The sequence below is a fragment of the Stegostoma tigrinum genome, chromosome 1, assembly GCF_030684315.1.
Source record: "Stegostoma tigrinum isolate sSteTig4 chromosome 1, sSteTig4.hap1, whole genome shotgun sequence".
Classification (NCBI taxonomy): domain Eukaryota; kingdom Metazoa; phylum Chordata; class Chondrichthyes; order Orectolobiformes; family Stegostomatidae; genus Stegostoma; species Stegostoma tigrinum.
In genome coordinates, this window is record NC_081354.1 from 141,283,332 (window position 1) to 141,303,154 (window position 19,823).

The following is a 19,823-nucleotide window of genomic DNA, read 5'->3' on the forward strand; positions in this document are numbered from 1 at the left end:
TTTTGTTATTATTAACTTGTCTTGTTAGCCTCATACAAAGATAGATGTTTATCATGAACCATCAACTCTTAAATATATTCCACTGTTCATTAACCATCTTCACTTAAACTCCTTTCCTAGTCCACACCATGAAGCTTTGCCCTTTTTTGTCTTTCTAATTACGGTTATTTAATTTTAGTAGTTGTTTCTGACTCATGTTTCTCCCTCTCAAACTGAGTGTAAATTCTACCGTGGTCACTGTTTTCTAGGGAATCTTTTAATCTGTGATTATTTATTAAAATTCATGGCATACTATCAGCTCCAAAATAGTCTGATTCCTGACTGGATCCACCACATATCGTTCCAGAAAATGTACCAAACGCACTCTATGAATTCATACTTGTGGCGATCTCTAAAAATTTGACTTTCCCATCCTACATGAAGATTTAAATTACCCATGATTAATGTACATACCCTCATTTTCTCCTGATTTGTTCCTACCCTACCACATAGCTACTGTTATAGGCCTTTAAAACTATCAGTGTCTTCTTTTCCTTGCTATTTATTAACATACCATTTGTTTTCCTTAGCATATTTAAAATTAAAGATAGACAAGTCTCCTGGCCCTGAAGAAATGCATCCCAGGATAATAGAAGAGGTAGTGGGGGAAACAGCAATTGCACTAGTAATTATTTACCAAAATTCACTGGACTCTGGGGTGGTTGTCGCAGACTGGAAAACAGCCAATGTGATGCCACTGTTTAAAAAAGGAAGTAGACAAATAGCAGGTTATAGATAACAAAGTGTGAAGCTGCATGAACACAGCAGGCCAAACAGCATCTTAGGAGCACAAAAGCTTCGTTTCGGGCCTAGACCCTTCATCTTGTTAGCTTAACTTTGGTAGTGAGAAAAATGCTTGAATCTGTCATTAAGGAAGAAATAGCAAGACATCTGGATATAAATTGTCCTATAGGGAACACCCAGCATGGGTTCATGAAGGGTTGGTCATATAAAGAACGAAGAAAATTACAGCACAGGAACAGGCCCTTCGGCCTCCAATCCTGCGCCGATCCAGATCCTCTATCTAAACCTGTCGCCTATTTTCCAAGGATCTGTATCCGTCTGCTCCCTGCCCATTCATGTATCTGTCTGGATCTTAAATGACGCTATTGTGCCTGCCTCTACCACCTCCGCTGGCAACGCGTTCCAGGCACCCATCACCCTCTGCGTAAAGAACGTTCCACGCACATCTCCCTTAAACTTTTCTCCTCTCACCTTGAAATCGTGATCCCTAGTAACCGAGTCCCCCACTCTGGGAAAAAGCTTTTTGCTATCCACCCTATCTATATCCCTCATGATTTGGTAAACCTCAATCAGGTCCCCAGTCAACCTTTGTCTTTCTAATGTAAATAATCCTAATCTACTCAACCTCTCTTCATAGCTAGCGCTCTCCATACCAGGCAACATCCTGGTAAACCTCCTCTCCACCAACATCCTTTTGGTAATGGGGCAACCAGAATTGTACGCAGTATGTCAAATGTGGTCAAACCAAAGTCTCATACAACTGTACCATGACCTGCCAACGCTTGTACTCACTACCCCGTCCGATGAATGAAAGCACGCCGTATGCCTCCTTGACCGCTCTATCGATCTGCATTGCCACCTTCAGGGTACAATGGACCTGAACATCCAGATCTTTCTGTGCATCAATTTTCCCCAGGGCTTTTCCTTTTACCATATAGTTCGCTCTCGAATTGGATCTTCCAAAATGTACCTCCTCGCATTTGCCTGGATTGAACTCCATCTGCCATTTCTCCACCCAACTTTCCAATCTATCTATATTCTGCCACATTCTCCAACAGTCCCCTTCACTATCTGCTATTCCACCAATCTTAGTGTCATCTTTAACTAATTTGGTGGGATTCTTTAGGACATTACTTGCATGGTGGACAATGGGTAACCCATGGATGTGGGTGTATCTGGATTTCCAGAAGGCATTTGACAAGGTACCACTCCAAAGGCTGCTATATAAGATGAAGTTGCATGGTATTACAGGTGATGTATTGGCATGGATAGAGAATTGGTTGACTAGGAGGAAACAAAGTGTAGGGGAAAATGGGTGTTTTTCTGGTTGGCGGTCAGTGGCTAGTAGTGTGCCTCAGGGATCAGTGTTGGGACTGCAATTGTTTAAAATTCACATAGATGATTTGGAGTTGGGGACTAAGTATGCTGTGTCAAAATTTGCGGATTACACTAAGATGAGTGGTACAGCAAAGTGTGCAGAAGACACTGAAAGTCTACAGAGGGATATAGATAGGCTAAGTGAGTGGGCAAAGTCTGACAGATGGAGTACAATGTTGATAAGTGTGAGGTCATCCATTTGGCAGGAATAACAGCAAACTGGACTATGTTTTAAATGGTAAAACATTGCAGCACACTGCTGTGCAGAGGGATTTGGGTGTCCTTTGTATGAATTGCTAAAAGTACGATTGCAGATGCAGCAGGTAATTAAAAAGGCAAATGGAATTTTGTCTGCCATTGCTAGAGGGATGGAGTTTAAAAACAGGGAGGCTATGCTGCAGCTGTATAGGGTCCTGGTGAGGCCACACCTGGAGTACATTTCTGAAGAAGATTCAAGGCTTGAAATGTCAGCTTTCCTGCTCCTCTGATGCTGCTTGGCCTGCTGTGTTCATCGAACTCTACACCTTGTTATCCTGGAGTACTGTGTACAGTTTTGGTCTCCTTACTTGAGAAGGGATATACTAGCACTGGCGGGGGGTGTGCAGAGGAGATTCACTCGGTTGATTCCAGAGTTGAGAGAGTTGGATTATGAGGAGAGATTGAGTAGACTGGGATTATACCCATTGGAATTCAGAAGAATGAGAGGAGATCTTATAGAAACAGATAAGATTATGAAGGGAATAGGTAAGATGGAGGCAGGGAGGTTGTTTCCACAAGCAGATGAAACTAGGACTAGAGGGCATAGCCTCAAAAAAAAGGGAAGCAGTTGTAGGACTGAGGACAGGAGGAACTTCTTCACCCAAAGGGTTGTGAATCTGTGGAATTCCCTGCCCAGTGAAGCGGCTGAAGCTACCTCACTGAATGTTTTCAAGGCAAGGCTAGATAATTTTTTGAACAGTAGAAGAATTAAGGATTATGATGAGCAGGCAGGTAAATGGAGCTGAGTCTCAAAAAGATCAGCCATCATCTTATTGAATGGAGGGGCAGGCTCGAGGGGCCAGATGGCCTACTCCTGCTCCTAGTTCTTATGTTCTACATGTCAATTTTCTGTTTGTTTGATATGCAGTTTCAACAATTATTTTTGATGTCAGCCATTCAACTGGAACTGCAACTGCACCACTAAGGTGGCACTGAGCTAAAGGATCAATTTCCATTATCAGTACATCCAAAATATTGCAGTTACTTGCTAATTAGTTTTATCAACTCCCAAATTTAAAAAAAATTGTGATATGGCATTTATTCAGCAGAATAAACACACCACTCAAGACTTTGTTCCTTTTGTAATCTGGTTTACTTGCATCGAAGTCACTTTGCAATATGACATTCCGTGGGACCCTTCACGTGACAAAAGGAAACTAACAAAAAAATGAAGTGAGAAGAGGAACCAGGATACTTGACCTGTAATGCAGCAATCTGTTCTAAATTAAATTTGTAATCAACTGAATCTGTAAATTTTAAGTAACTTCATTACCAGAAAATAGGAGGCATATGTATGTAAAAGTAGTAATGAAAATTTTGAAATTGTCAGTCAATACATGAAAATCTTGCATCAAAACTCCTTCTTTCATCCCTCAACAATGGTTTGGTAAACAAGTAAACCAAGGTTAAACGAATACCCTTTCACAGATTAACATGGCAGACCTTTTTATTTCGACTGTACGTCGTACCATAGCAAACGAAGAACCACATAAGTCTGTCAATAAATACTTTAATTGTTTGATTCATGTTACATAGGAGATTTCACACAAGTCCATGCACACTAATCCAGACATTTCATCAAGCAGAGGAATCCCAACAAATGTCATTCATCATTCAGGCGCATTATCTAACCATTTTAAAATATTCTAATCAGTGGCTTGTTTGTGCTTTACAGATGAAAAACAAGACAAGACAATCTTTTCCCATTTTGTGCAGAACTGTCTGCAATTTTAAAAATATTATTTCAGCTAAAATGTTTTCACAAATAACTCTGTAATGATTACTTACTAAACCTCCAGGATAAATGTTATGCACAGGCGAAAACTCAAAATTCAGATATCAAACATTGGTTCCCAGTGCGATTGTTTTTAATTCCATCCCAGCACATTACTCCCAGAAATGTGCTTGTTCCACATTCACATATTGTCAAAGTTATTAAAATATGGTCTGAGCTTATACGTTATTACTATTCTAATAGTTTCTGGAGTTTTCAGAAAAGAATAAAAGGTTTAAAAGCAAGAAACCAAACAACCATGAAACATCGGGATGGAATATGTATAGCTTGATATTAAGTTAATAAATGAGAACAAGAAGATAAGCCACAAGTGACAAGGGGGAAAAAGAGAGTGTAGAAGGCAGAAGAGTTGCATCCAAGGTTGCTACAACCACTCCCCATTCAAAATGTTTCCTTCCTTTTCTCCCTAAATACTTATTTATATCAAAGAAGCTCTGTTCATATTCATATTCAACTTGAAGGAAGAGATAATCTTTCTGCCTTTCCCTCACGCAACACCCACTATGACGTCACAGAGATGTACAACACGGAAACAGATGCTTCGGGCTAACTCACCCATGCCAACCAGACATCCTAAATAAACCTAGTCCCATTTGCCAGCATTTGGTCTATATACCGGTAAACTGATCCTGTTCATAAACCCATCCAGAAACTTTTTAAATGTTATATATGTACTAGCCTCCACCACTTCCTCTGGCAGCTCATTCCGTACATCCACCACCTTCTACATGAAAATGTTGCCCCTTAGGTCCTTTCTAATCTTTCCACTCTCACTTTAAACCTAGCTTTGGACTCCCCAACCCCTGGAAAAAGACCTTATCCATGCCCCTCATGATTTTATAAATCTCTATAAAGTCAGCCCCTCAGTCTCTGATGTCCCAGGGAAAACAGCCTCAGTCTATTCAGCCCCTCCCTATAGCTCAAACCCTCCAAACATGGCAACATCCTGATAAATCTTTTCTAAACCCTTTCAACTTTCACAACATCCTTCTTATAGCAGGGAGACCAGAATTGCACAGTATTCCAATAGTGGCCTATCCAGTCTCCTATATAGCTTTTAGAAATTAGAATTTCTGTCACACAGATCTAAGCCAATAAACAGTTGAGACAATGAGTTGATTTTAAAACTTAACTGGCATTATTTTCATCAAAGCAACATCACCTGGAGAAAAAGTTTTTCTCCCTTTCAGTCTTTCTCTGGGACTTGTAGAATACAAATGGGGTGTGCATAATCAAAATGGTATCAATTTTCTCTCTCATCCTCTCTCACAGCTGCACCCATCTTTTAAAAATACATTAATTTTACCTCATTAAAGTTTTTCAAATGTTTCATTTAGTTTTTCTTTAAATGATTTTGAAAACTTGTTGAGGAGCAAAAGCTACAAACAAACAAAATAACTGAGTTTGGCTACAAAAGTTATACAGATACATCTTAGGTTATTAGATATGAAATGTGTGGTCAGATTGCTGAATCCAAATTCAATTCTTGAAAATTTCAGAGCTTTGATGCCAATATTAATGAAAACTTTGATCAAATTCCAAGATAAAGTTAATTGACATATAATGACTGTGAAACTTATTTTTAATGTTGGTTAAACCCTTATTTTTGCAGGAAAAATGAGTAAAAGAAATTCAAGAACTATTTAGGTGAATTCTGAATATTTTTCAAATTATAAAACAAATGTCTACTTAGTTGCATGATTTCCTGCATGATGTACAATAGAATGTTTCACAAAACCATTAACTAAAGTAATACTGCCTCATATTAATAGCTGTAATTCTGCCTTCATCCATTAGATAACATTTACCTTGGCAGGTGCCTTTTTGGTTCACACACCAGCACAAGATAAATATTTTACAAAGGTCATTATATTTATTTCAAATACTAATAGGTAACACGCTCAGTAACCTTTTTTCTGGCCTAAATCAGTGATTTTTTATACAACTGGCAGCTTACATTTATATGGCACCTTCATCGACACCAGCGTTCCAACATACTTCAGATTAAAGTAATTTGACAAAAAAGCTACACCAACCAAAGTAAAGACACTGGGACATGTGACTAAAAGACTGGTCAAAGAAATAGGTTTTAAGTATCAACAGAGAGATGGGGATGAAGGGTGTACTGATAACAGAAACGACGCGCTGTCATTCCCTGCGGTCATTTTGAGAAGCACAATCAGTCAATAGGTCCTTCAAAGATTCTGATTCCCATTAAAAGGTCCCCTGTGATATACTGGCATTTAGATACCAGGGAAAACTCAAAACAAAACCCAATATGTCTGATAAGCAAAATTCTACAGTGACAGAATGAGCTTTTAGATCCGGAGAAGGCAGCTAATGAAGGGTCACTGAACTTGAAACATTAATTTGGTTTCTCTCTCTACAAATGCCAGATGTGCTCAGTTTCTCCAGTACTTCCTGTTTCTGTTTCAGATCACCAGTATCTGCTGTTCTTTGTTTTTATCTTAAGAGCGTTATGTTAGATGCACACAAGTAAGTTCATATGGAATTGTACAGTAGGATGTTAGGAAGAGATGGTAGGACAAAAGTTCACTTTATGGTCATTGATTCTAACTTTCTAGTGTAATGCACTAGAGGTTTCCACTGAGTGCAGGAATGCCATCTTCTGCTGACAAGCAATAGTCTGGAAGAGAACTGATTCAGTTAAGTTAAATTTCATTGTAATAAATGTTAATCTATTGACTATATACAATAAAAATACTTGCCCATAAATTCTTACATACTTGCGCAAACATAGGAATTAGTTTGAATTTGCAACCAACTTTTAAGCAGTTAATTTTAAAACACCATCTTACCGGTTTTGCTTCAGTTTGAGATGAGTTTTTGACTCCAGCAGTAGAAATAACTGGTGAAACATCTGACATGGAAGACGACAACGCTGCTGCAGTACTGTCAATCCCAAGTTCATAATTTGAAGAACAGAGGGGCATAACAGGGAAGTTATGCCCATTCAAACCACTAACTTTGTACTGCTCATTGTTCTTTACTGAGCTAAACAACGCGCCATTAGGTAGGCTTGTGCTGTGGAAAGTACCTGTGAGCTTAGCAGTCTTCTGCTCACTGTCATCAGAATCGAGTTTGGGAAAAGACAAAGATTTGATATTGCTGACAGTTGAAGCAGATGGGAGAGATACTTTGGCAGAGAAGGGCACTTTTTCACAGTTCTCCAACTGTGGCAAATTTATGAGGCCATTTGGCTTGTGAAGAGATTTGAAGTCTGAGGTAGCCTCCTCAGTTGAGGCCTGCACTTCTGAGCTTGGTGATGCATCTGTGGATCCCACAATGTGCACATCCAAGTCATTATCCAACTGTGAAATAATCATTGGTCGTGAACTTGCTTGAACTTCAAGAATATTTTTGAGTTCCTCCTTATCATTTAGCGTTTTCAACTCCAGTTTATCAAAAGGATCCTCTTCACTTTCAAAGTCTGCAAGATTGAATTTGGTTGTATAAGGAGGACTTGGGTCTTTTTGTGTTACAGCTTTACTATTTGCTGGCATTGGGGTTAGAATATTGTTGTGTCTTAGACTGGCAAGTATAGGGTTAATAGTCAGTGGAAATGCTGAAGAATGTGGTCTATCATTGTATTGGATTCCACATTTTTTCTCAGAGAATGCATCAGATTCAGCAGTCACTGAAGAAATTTCCCTCGTTAAACTAGCAGCCTCTTGCGCAGCTTTAATTTGTTTTATTTCTTCAGCCCATTTTATGGTCCTCTTCTCAAAAGAGAAATCATACTAAAAGAAAAGAAACATCACATTTTACAATAATAACAAAAGAGTAATTTGCAAGAACCACAGCCATAAAGCTTTTCATTAAGCTTGCGAGGAAAATTTCAAATACTTAGTGAAATCATTATTTTGGATAACTAAGTGAATCATTGTGAAACATAAAAGAGCAACAAAGTTACTTGCAATAAATTAGCAGTTCAGAAATTTGCTAACATGAAATCTCATTTGATTTTTGCATTTTTAATTGTCAAGATATATGGAATTTCACTTATTTGACATGCCATTGGAGAATGTGGTGCTCAGACTACTCTGCTATTTAACAATTTTATAAGCTTAAGATGACTTGAGTGCAGTGCAGAATGACACCAACAGCACATGTTCAGTAACTAATACTGACTGTGGAAGGTCATGGAGGCCTACTCCTTTCCTTGCCCTGCGCTCAATGTGCAGTAGAGCCTCTCAAGCTATGTAACCCATTGTCTGTCTGACAGAGGTGCCTATGTTCCTTTGTGCACTAGCTTACTGAAATCATATTTCAACACTTTCATCAGGTGGTCTAGCTGTGATAATGATGTTTCCACATTTGCAGCCCAACTTGGTCAATATGTCAAATCAGAATTTCAGCTGCAACAAACAAGTGCATGTAATGGCTATTTCACATTGTCAGGAGTGGAGACCAGAAGGCAAGCTTAAGAACAGTTTCTGTCAGGTGTCTTTTTAATACATAGTACAGCAGTATAAAATAAATGAAGAACACGGCTTATATCCATGATTCCCTACTTGATGTGATCAGGCCAATTTGGATACATACCGAACAGAACAAAGCAGAAACTTTCTCCAACAAAAACCAAGTCAGAACTGGAAGAAGTAAAGCATCAAAAGGATTTAAATGATCCGCACTAGTTTTGTACACATTCTAGTGGATAGCTTGTTTTGGAATAGATAATCAAAAGAGTCAGTGAAAGGTCCAGTAATCAAGTACCTAAAGATATTTTTGAAATTTATGACAAAGAAAATCACTTCAAATTCATATAAATTTTTGTTTCACGTTTTCTTTTAAAGTTTTAGGAAGTGGGTGTTCAATTTCCTCAAATGAGGAAAAACAGTAGCAATCCCTGATCTTTATTTTCCAATTGACTAGTTTCCATATTCAACAGATCATCTTTCAAACCTCCACTGCGACATCACCATCAAATACTTTCTCCCCTTGCCACTTAGAATTCCAAAGCAACCTTACCCTGTCAACATAACAAAGTGTGGAGCTGGATGAACACAGCAGGCCAAGCAGCATCTCAGGAGCACAAAAGCTGACATTTCGGGCCTAGACCCTACACCAGAGAGAGGGTCTAGGCCCGAAACGTCAGCTTTTGTGCTCCTGAGATGCTGCTTGGCCTGCTGTGTTCATCCAGCTCCACACTTTGTTATCGTGGATTCTCCAGCATCTGCAGTTCCCATTATCTCTGATACAACTTTACCCTGTCAACATTCTGGTTCACTTTTCAATTAGTCTCAACAATCACTCTCCTTCCCACAACACCTTCCAGTACAGGAGATGCGATACTGTACTTGCTTTTGTACATTTTCCTTCAAACTAGAATCCTTTGTTCACCATTCAAAATGGCAAGAAACTATCTATGACAGTCAGTAGACTTGTAGTGGATATTGATCAATAGCTCTACTTTGAAACGGAGATAAAGAAATTGAGGAAGGGAAAGTAGGATCTAAAGATGGACCACATGAAGGTTGGGAAGTGTGGAAGTTAGAAGCAAGGTTAATAAAAGGTTTGCATTTTCGGATGTGAGCAGAAAACAGGACTGTTATAATAACTAGAGATAATGGGAACTGCAGATGCTGGAGAATCCAAGATAACAAAGTGTGAAGCTGGATGAACACAGCAGGCCAAGCAGCATCTCAGGAGTACAAGCGCGGAAGTTTCCAGCCCAGACCCTTCATCAGAGAGGGGGATGGGGAGAAGGTTCTGAAATAAATAGGGAGAGAGGGGGAGGCGGACCGAAGATGGAGAGAAAAAGAAGATTGGTGGAGAGGAGAGTATGGGTGGGGACGTAGGGAGGGGATAGGTCAGTCCAGGGAGGACGGACAGGTCAAGGAGGCGGAATGAGGTTAGTAGGTAGGAAATGGAGGTGTGGCTTGAGGTGGGAGGAGGGGATAGGTGAGAGGAAGAATAAGTTAGGGAGGCGGGACAAGCTGGGCTGGTTTGGGATGCAGTGGGGGGGAGGGGATGAGATGGGCTGGTGTTGGGTTGCAGTGGGGGAAGGGGAGATTTTGAAGCTGGTGAAGTCCACATTGATACCATTGGACTGCAGGGTTCCCAAGCGGAATATGAGTTGCTTTTGCTGCAACCTTCGGGTGGCATCATTGTGGCACTGCAGGAGGCCCATGATGGATATGTCGTTTAAGGAATGGGAGGTGCAGTTGTTTATTGCGAACCGAGCGGAGGTGTTCTGCAAAGCGGTCCCCAAGCCCCCGCTTGGTTTCCCCAATGTAGAGGAGGCCACACCGGGTAATGTGGATACAGTATACCACATTGACAGATGTGCAGGAGAACCTCTGCTTAATATGGAAAGTCATCTTGGGGCCTGGGATGGGGGTGAGGGAGGAGGTGTGGGGGCAAGTGTAGCACTTCCTGCGGTTGCAGGGGAAGGTGCCGGGTGTGGTGGGGTTGGAGGGGAGTGTGGAGCGGACAAGGGAGTCACGGAGAGAGTGGTCTCTCCGGAAGGCAGACAAGGGTGGGGATGGAAAAATGTCTTGGGTGGTGGCAGGAAGTGATATCATGGTCTCTTCATCCTCTATATTTATGTCTTTGCTGGTGTTGAAGAATTCTTGGGTTGAGTGGAGAGAGTGGGGTGACTTGTGGACTAGGTGCCTGAGTCTTCTTTGTAGTCCTTTGGCTAATCTGTTGAGTGGAGTGCCTGGTAGGGAGACAATGGGATTTCCGGCTTGTGCAATTTAGGGAGGCCGTAGAATCGGGGTGTATTGTTTCCTTTGGGTTTCATTTTTAAAACGTCTCTTTTGTTGATTTATCCTGTTTGTTTAATTCTTTGTAGCGTGTAGAGGATTTTGTTGCCTAGTTGAGGTGTCGGGTCAGCGTGTACTGGCCGGTACATGTTCTTGTCGGCAAGCAAGGCTTGTGCCTTGCAGATGTAGTCCCTTTTATTCATTATCAATGTCATGCGCCTTTTGTCTGCAGGTCGTATAGTGATGTTCTTGTCCTTCGTTAATCCATCCAGGGCTTGTCTTCCCCGTGTTTTGAGGGTGTTGAGTTCACTCCTTCCAGTTAGTGTCGGGACTACTGTCTGTCTTCTGGTCTGTTGTGTTTCTTCGTTGATATTATTGGTTGAGCGTGGCTTCCAGTGTAGCTAGGAATTCCGTTTTGTTGGCATCCCTGTAGTTGTAGTTCAGTCCTTGGGTGAGAACAGCTTTATCCATGTCTGTCAGTTTCCGGTCACAGAGGTTTCTTATCCACGTGTCTATTCTGATGTCATCATTTTTGAGGGTAAGTGTGACTAGCTTGTCTTGCAGGGTCTGTCTTTTCTTGGATCTTGAGGTCTTTTGGCTGATGTTAATGGCTCGTTCTATGTCAGTTGTCCAGTCTTGATTGATAGCTACCTGGAATAATGTTTTTCGGCCCGTAATTTCACTGTTGTATTTGTGGAGCCGGTTGTGTGCATCATTTCTCATTACCATTATCATCTTGTGGCCGTTTTGTTCAGCTGTTTTCCGGGCTTGTGGGTTGTTGATGCGTGGTTTGTACTTCACACTGCATGATAATACCTGGTTCCTGAGGCATCCATGTAGGAAGTAGAGTTGTTTACAGGTTGCGCTCTCTCGTTTTCTTCCCATTTTCTTGCCAATTTGAGAGTGTTGCAAAGGATACGGCTTGGATGGGAAGTAAGAAACATATAAACTAGGAGTAGGCTAGTTGGCCTTTTGAGCCTACTCTGCCAGTGAACGTGACCATAGCTGATTCTCTACCTCAATGTTATATTCATGCTTTGTCACCATACCCCTTGATGCCTTTAAATCTAACAAGTCATTCATCTTTTTCTTGATTATATTCAGTCATTTTGGGTTCAATTCCATCCTTAGGCAATTGTGCGGAGTGTGCAAGTTCTCCCCATGTCTGCGTGAGTTTCTGCTGGGTGGATAAATGAGGTTATCCACTTTGGTCACAAAAACAGGAAGATTATTATTTGAATGGTGGCAGTTTAGGAAAAGGTGAGATGCAACGAGACCTGGGTTTTATAGTGGATCAGTCAGTGAAGCATAGCACGCAGGTGCAGTAGGTGGTGAGGAAAGCTAGTGGCAAGCTAGCCTTCACAGCAAGAGAATTTGAGTATCCAGTGTTTAATCAGGTCCTGGATTATTGTCTGTGATTGATAAGTTTGATTCAATCGATAAAGTTCACAATGGCAGGAGAACACACGTAATGCCCTTCCTGCAAAATGTGAGAAACTGGGGACACTTCCAGTCTCCATGGTGACTACGTATGCAGGAAGTGTGTTCATCTACAGCTCTTAATTTTCCGCAAGGAGCACCTGGACCTGCAGATGGAGTGACGATGGAGCACTGACATTGATAGCATGTTTAGAGAGTTGGTCACAGCACAGTTGGGTGACCACCAGGAAAATGAATAAGTGTGGACAGGCAGTGCAGGATTCCTCTGTGGCCATTCCCCTCTCAAACAGGTATACTGTTTTGCAGGGGGAGGTGGCCTCTCAGGAGAAAGTAGCAGCAACCAGATTAGTTGTAGTACAGCTGGCACTGTTGTACAACAGAGAGGGTTGAAGTATATGTGAGTAATAGTGATGGTGGACTCCAAAGTCAGTGGCACAGACAGACATTTCTGTGGCCATAGGCAAGACTTCAGAATCGGGTGTTGCCTGTCTGGTGCTAAGGTCAAGGATATCTCTGGGCCGGCACAGGATGCTATGAAGAGAAAGGGTGAGCAACCAGACAGGGTGGCTGAAAGAGTCATGTTGAAAAGCTGGAGGAAATCTTACATCCTAATCTGTGTCTGGCCTACATGTGACTCTAGTCCCACAGCAATGTGATTGACTCTTAACTCCTCTACCCTTCACCCTCCCTCGCCACCCCCCGCCACCCAGCAATTAGGGATGGACAATAAATACTGGCCTAGCTAGTGCAAATAAATAATGAAACATTTTTAAAAACAAATCCCTGGGTGAAAGTACTAAATTAGGGGGAAGGTAAGCTACCACAAATTGAAGCAGGAACTGTGCAATGCAGACTGGGCAACTGTTTGAGGGCAATTCCACACCTTTTAAAGGCCTGTTGATGAGAGGTTAGGACCAGCATGTTCTTGTGAAAATGCAAGGGTGGCAAGATTCAAGACCTTGGAGTACAAGACAAAATTGCGAACTTCGTCAAAAAGAAAAATGTGGCAAACATAAGGTTTAGGAAACTGAAGACAGACGGGGAGAGGCCTTGAAGAACTTAAAGAAGTAGGAACAAATCAAACAAAGAATTAGGACAGCTAAAATGGGCCATGAAATGTCTTTGGCAAATGGGATTAAGAAAAATCCCAAGGCATGTTATACATCTATCAGGAGCAAGAGGGTAAGAAGGGAAAGAGTAGATCCATTCACGGATAAAGGGGAGAACTTTTATGTGGAGCCAGCAAAGTGGGTAAGCTCCTTAATGAATACTTTGCATCAGTATTTACAGAGGAGAAGGACATGGTAGATGGCAACTCTCAGGAGGAGTGCTATTTCAACAGGGCATTTCAATATATAAAAAAAGGGTGATGGTTTTGGGTGTTGACAAGTACCCAAATCCTGATGGAATCTATCCCAGAATGTGGAAGGATCTATCCTGGAATGCAGGAGACAGGCAAGGAAACTGTTGGCGCCACGTGCAAAATGATTGTACGCTGTTTATTCTCAGGAGAGGTCCCAGAAGGCTGGAGAATAGCCAGTGTTGTTCTTTTGGTTAAGAAGGGCAGCAGGGATACACTGGGAAATTACAGGCCAGTGAGCTTTATGTCAGTGGTAGGAAAATTACTGGAGAAGATTCTAAGGATAGAATTTACTGACATTTGGAAAAATACAGCCTTATTAGCAACAGGCATTATGGCTTTGTGCAGGGAAAGTTGTGTTTCACAAACTTGATTTGAGTTTTTGAGGAAGTGACAAAGATGATTGATGAGGCTGGACAGTAAATGTTGTTTTTATGGACCTTACCAAGGCCTTTGACAAGGTCCCGCATGGCTCGCTTGTGGCAGCTGATACAAAAGGTGAAGGCACCTAGGATCTGTGCTGAGCTGCTAAAATGCATACAGAACTGGCTTAGTCATAGAAGACAGAACGTAGTGGGTTTTATGATTGGAGATCTGTAACCAGTGGTGTTCCATAGATATCAGTGCTGAGACCCATGATGTTTCTAATATACATGTATAAACGAGTTTGGAGAATGTAGGTGGTCTGATTAATAGGTTTGTGCCATCTGCAAAGATTGGGAGAGCAGTGGATAATAAGAAGGATTGTCAGAGGATACAGCAGGATATACACAGGCTGGAGACACTTTGGCAGAGAAATGGCACAGCAAGTTTAATCCAGACAAATGCAAGAGAATGGATTTTGGAAGGTCTAATGCAGGAGAGATACAGACAGTAAATGGCAGAATCCTTAGTAGCATCAACATACAGAGGCATCTATGCATACAGGTCCACAGCTTCCCTGAAGAGGCAAAGTAAGTACATAAGGTGGTCAGGAAGGCATATGGCATGCTTGTTTTCATCGGTTGGGGCACTGATAAAAAAATTGGAAAGTCATCTTGTAACTGTTTCAAGCTTCAGTTTGGCCACAATTTGTACAGTTATGTTCGCCAGACTGCCAGAAGATTGTGGAGGCTTTGGAGAGGATAGAGAAAAGGTTTACCAGGATGTTCCCTGGTTTTGGAAGGTATGAGCCATGAAGAGAGATTGGATAAACTTGGTCTTTTATAGCTCGAACATTGAAGAATGAGAAGCAACCTGATAGAAGTTTACAAAATTATGAGAGAGCTGGATCGAATGGATAATTTGAGTATTTTTCCCAGGGTGGGCATGTCAATTACAAGAGGACACAGGTTTATGGTAAAAATGGCCAAGTTTAAATGACATGTGAAAGGCAAGTTCTTTTACAGTGAGGGTGGTAAATGCCTGGAATGCACTGCCAGAGGTAGTGGTGGAGGCAGATACAACAGTTGACAGATATATGAAAAGGCAGTGAGTGGAGGGATATGGACCAAATAGAGGCAAAAGGTTTTTTAGTTTATCATCATGCTGTGCACAGTCTCAGTGGGCCAAAAGGTCTATTCTAATTATTTTTATTCACTACATTAGATTCTACAGGCTTTACCTCACCTATATCGTTGTAGTACAATGCTGCTAGCCCCAAAAAAAGACAGTGCAGTTAAATCAAACTATTTTCAAAATACAACCAAAACCATATTGAAGTATCAGTTGAGGCTGAGTTGGTAGCACTTTCACCTCTGTGTCAGAAATGACTTCAACCAAAATTTGAACATGAATATCTCGGCTGACATTCTCCAGTGCTGCACTCGGGAAATGTCTTGCGATCGGGGTGGCCGCTTGCAGATCAGATGTTAAATTTAGGCTTCACTTCCTCTCCAAGATAGACATAAAAGATCCCTAAAACTATTTCAAGACATCTTTAGGGAGTTATCTCTGGTGTCTTGGATAGTATGGATTGCAGCAGCTCACCATACTTTACCAAGGACAACAAGGGACAGGCAGTAGATGCTGACCAGCCAGCGATACTTACATCCCATGAAATAATAAAATAAAACAATTTTCCCTCTATCTGCACCAAAAGCAAGATTTCCTGGTGATTATGTTACTTTTGTGTTGATATCTGATGTGCAAAATTGCATATCGGTTTCTACACCAAAGCAATGACTATTAACTGCTCATTGGCTATATAGGATGTGATTGTGAAAGGAGCTATATGCAGATTTCCTTCTTAAGATCAATAACATAATTTGATCTTGTGCTTAATTATGCCAGATAAGGACTTTTCCTTCATTCATTCACGGGATGAGGGCATCGCTTTTAAGCAGCATTTATTGCCCATCCTTAATTCCTCAGAGGGCAATTGAGAGTCAACCACATTGCTATGGGTCGAATGTAACATGTAGGCCAGACCAGGTAAGAATAGCATTTTCCTTCTCTAAAGGATGTTAGTGAACCAGATGGGTAGCAATGGATTTACGGTTATCACTATATTTTTCATTCCAGATTTTTTTATTGAACTCAGATTTGAACCCAGAACATTATCTTGGCATCTGGATTGATCATCCACCAGTAGGCTGATCAATCTTGCCTATTTCATTCTTTTTTAAACGAGTTAATTAACCATACTGTCCTGCTATTTCCCCTTCAATTTTTTTTTGCAAGTTCAAATATACATCCACTTCCCTTTTGAAAGTTACTTCCATACCTTTCAAAACCCTTCATTATTTGGGTTCGAGTCTTCAAAGAGATGAGAATGTGTAAGGAATTGATAAAGGAAGAAAACCGCATGTATTTATTAGAACAGTTATGAAGGTCTTGGGATAAACATTAAGTAGGATGCTTCATGGAGAGCCTTTTACCCCCAAAGCTTCTAATTTAATAACTCAGACTCGGAAGCTGTTTAAATTTATAGACAACAGCAAATTAGATGTGAAACCCAAATCCAAAGTGGCATCTTAGAGTAACCAAAACAAAATATGCAGAAGAGAGGACATATCAGGAGATTACATATCAACAATAAGTGATATGCTTACAGGTCAAACAGCTGATGGGGTGCAACAACATTTTGAAATTTTAATAGTTTTGTGGTTGAAATGGGAAATAAAAAGTCACATGGCAAGTAGAATGCTGCACTGCGAACTTAAAGAGCATAGCACAAGAAGAATTCATGTTTAACTTAATGTTGCTCTTGGCAGACTATGAGCCATTTCTAGTTTTAGTCACTGAGCACAAAGAAGATATCAAAGTCACAGAACAGGAACAGACTGACATCCAGTATCAAAACAAAAAGATGACATAAAAAACAGATTTTTCAACTTTGAGAAACAGTGTTGGAGGTGTCTCTGAGGATGGCAAATAGAAGCAATAAAGATAGATTCATTCAAATCAAACTAGTTGAATTATTTTTCCCTTAAAGATTGATCAACATTCAAGAACGTCAACCTAACACCAACACTAAATTTAAATGGCCTAAACTGACAGCACATGATGTAGTCATAATTTCAAGTAAAAAAACATCCATTTATCCTAATATAATTAATATCCTATTAATTGATGAAAGGCATGATTAGGTCAAAAGTTCACAAAAGAAAACAAATTTAGATGAATTACTCATACTCACATCAATCTTTCTAAATACTTTTGAGTAATCTGTCATGCAAAATCCAACAGGAAATCCCACTTTGGCAGGACTCTTGAAGTTATCACCAATCTTAAATGGAACATCATCAAGATAACTAAAGGCTGCACCTGAAAACAAGCAATTATGCTTATGAAGCTTCTAAAGAGAAAGCATGCATCCTTTACGAAAACTGACCAGAATATTTCATTGCAACAAAGGACCTGTTTTACTATATTCATTGTCTTGCCAACTAAATGAGGTTAGATCATTTTAAGTTTTAAAAGTACGATTTTGTAAAAATTCATCCTAGTCCCCCAAGAACCTTTTACATGTTTTGACAAAACCAAATCACATCTCTAATTTGTAACATCAGTACTACTGTCACCACCACATTTCAGATTGCAAAAGATATGTTCCTTGTCTTTGAGCTGTGCAAATATTGTGCAAATCTGTCACTGCCTTTTTACCTTTTAGAAACATTGCTGACCAATTAAATCAAAATCAACAAGGGGCTAGGTGAGATGCTCTTCCGAGGGTTGGTGTGGACTCGATGGGTCAAATGGCCTCTTTCCACATGGTAAGGATTCTATGAAGTTCTAGTCTACTGCATTTATGTGTTGCAGTATGTATTCCAATTCCAAAGATGGCTGTCAAAGCCTGCACGTGCACAAATGGCCTTTGGATGTCAGCAGTGAATGTATAACAGCTGCCAGTAAACATCTGCACACATGCTCATGTCAGCACTTGTACATGTGTTATGAACAGTTCAGAAGAGAGAGAGAGAGAGGGTTCTCAAAAACAATTCCTCAGATTTGACTGTTCTAATAATGTCAAGGCTGTCGGTAATTGCTGAGTTTAAACTTACAGGAACTGCTAGCATTCACTTGTGAAGCTAAACATTGAAATACAGGAGGTATTGTAGGTGATAGCCTGCTCCTTCACAAGTTGTGCTGTTTTCACTGACAGAATCTGCACAAAGGCAGCAATTCTCGGGTAAAAGAGACGTGTTCTGGAAAGTTAGGCTTCTCTTGAGAACAGTCCTGGGACCAAATAGCTGTGGCAAATTGAATAACTAAAGTTGTGGAGAGGGTTTTAAACTAATGGAGGGGAAGGTTTCTGGAGTTGGTGGTAGTGGGGAACAGACATCAGACTTAGAAAGCAAATGGATATGGCAGCATTGCAGAGCTGCTATTTATGTAATGATACTTAGCATGGGATGGACAGGGGCAGAGTGTACAAACACAAAAAAAGCAGGCAATCAGTTCAAAGGGAGAAACAATGGTTAAGACCATAAGACATAGGAGTGGAAGTAAGGCCATTTGGCCCATCAAGTCCACTCCACCATTTAACAGGTTAAAAAGGTGAAACTGATGACTCTTTCAGAATGAAGTAAATTAATTAATGCACAAATATAGGTTGATGAATATGCTGTAAAAGTCATTACAGTGACACAGTTTCATGGAGCTAAGAACTAAATATTCAAGGATATGTGACTTTTTGAACAGACAGGCAGGAAAGAAAAGATAGTAGGGAACTTTGTTAGACAAGATGGAATAAAATCGATAGCAAGGGTGAGATGCAGTATAGGCCCTGACAATATTTTTGTTTATAGATACAGAATTAATCAGGAGATAATGAGGACATGTAAAAAAAAAGGCAGTACATTACTAGAGTGTCTTTAACAATATGTAGATTGAGAAAATCAAAATTGACAGAGGGAGAATTCAGAATGTATTCTAGACAGTTTCCAATAACAATATGTTTTAGATACAAGCAGAGATCAAGCTACTTTGGATCTGCTAATGTTTAATGAGGCAGCATTAGTAAATGATCCTAGAGTAAAAGGTCACCCAGAAAACAGTGACTGTAACATGGTAGAGTTTAACAATCAGTTTGAGAAATGAGAAATGAGGGTTGGAAACAACCCCAAAATTTAAAGGATATAAGAAATGAATGGGACTAAAAAGTAGGTACCCTGGACCTGATGAGCTGCATCTTAGGATTTTAAATGAAGTAGCCAGGGAGATGATGCATGTTCTGGTAGGGGCAGCACAGTGATTCAATGGTTAGCACTGCTGCCTCACAGGGCCAGGGATCCGGGTTCAATTCCACCCTCGGGTGACCGTCTATGTGGAGTTTGCAGATTATCCCTGTGTCTGTGTGGGTTTCTTCCGGGCACTCCGGTTTCCTCCCACAGTCCAGAGGTATGCAGGCTAGGTGGCATGGCCATGCTAAATTGCCCGTACTGTTCAGGGATATTTGGGGAAATGCAGGGGTAAGCGAATGAGTCAGGGTGCAATGCTCCTTGGAAAGGCGGTGTGGACTTGTTGGGCCAAATGGCCTGTTTTCACATTGTAGGGATTCTATGATAACCTTCCAAGAATCTTTTAGATTCTGCAAAAACCCTTGATGAATGGAAATGAATCAAAGTAACAGCCTTATTTAAAAAGGGAGACAAAA

The 19,823-nt window shown here is 40.6% G+C and overlaps 2 protein-coding genes across 7 annotated transcripts in view; one reads left to right on the forward strand and one right to left on the reverse strand.

Annotated features, from left to right (window-relative positions):
• The window catches only part of LOC125459831 (kinesin-like protein KIF24), a 151,025-nt gene that overhangs the window by 122,880 nt on the left and 8,322 nt on the right, over positions 1–19,823 (forward strand). The window lies entirely within an intron of this gene.
• ubap1 (ubiquitin associated protein 1) overlaps positions 1–19,823 on the reverse strand; it is a 76,081-nt gene that overhangs the window by 30,141 nt on the left and 26,117 nt on the right. For all 6 annotated transcript variants that reach the window (XM_048546769.2, XM_048546801.2, XM_048546792.2 and 3 more), the window contains 2 exons: positions 17,364–17,491; positions 7,033–7,974 (listed from right to left, as the gene is read on the reverse strand). In XM_048546769.2, the coding sequence (XP_048402726.1) occupies positions 7,033–7,974; positions 17,364–17,491 (1,070 nt within the window). The remainder of the gene's footprint in view (positions 1–7,032; positions 7,975–17,363; positions 17,492–19,823) is intronic.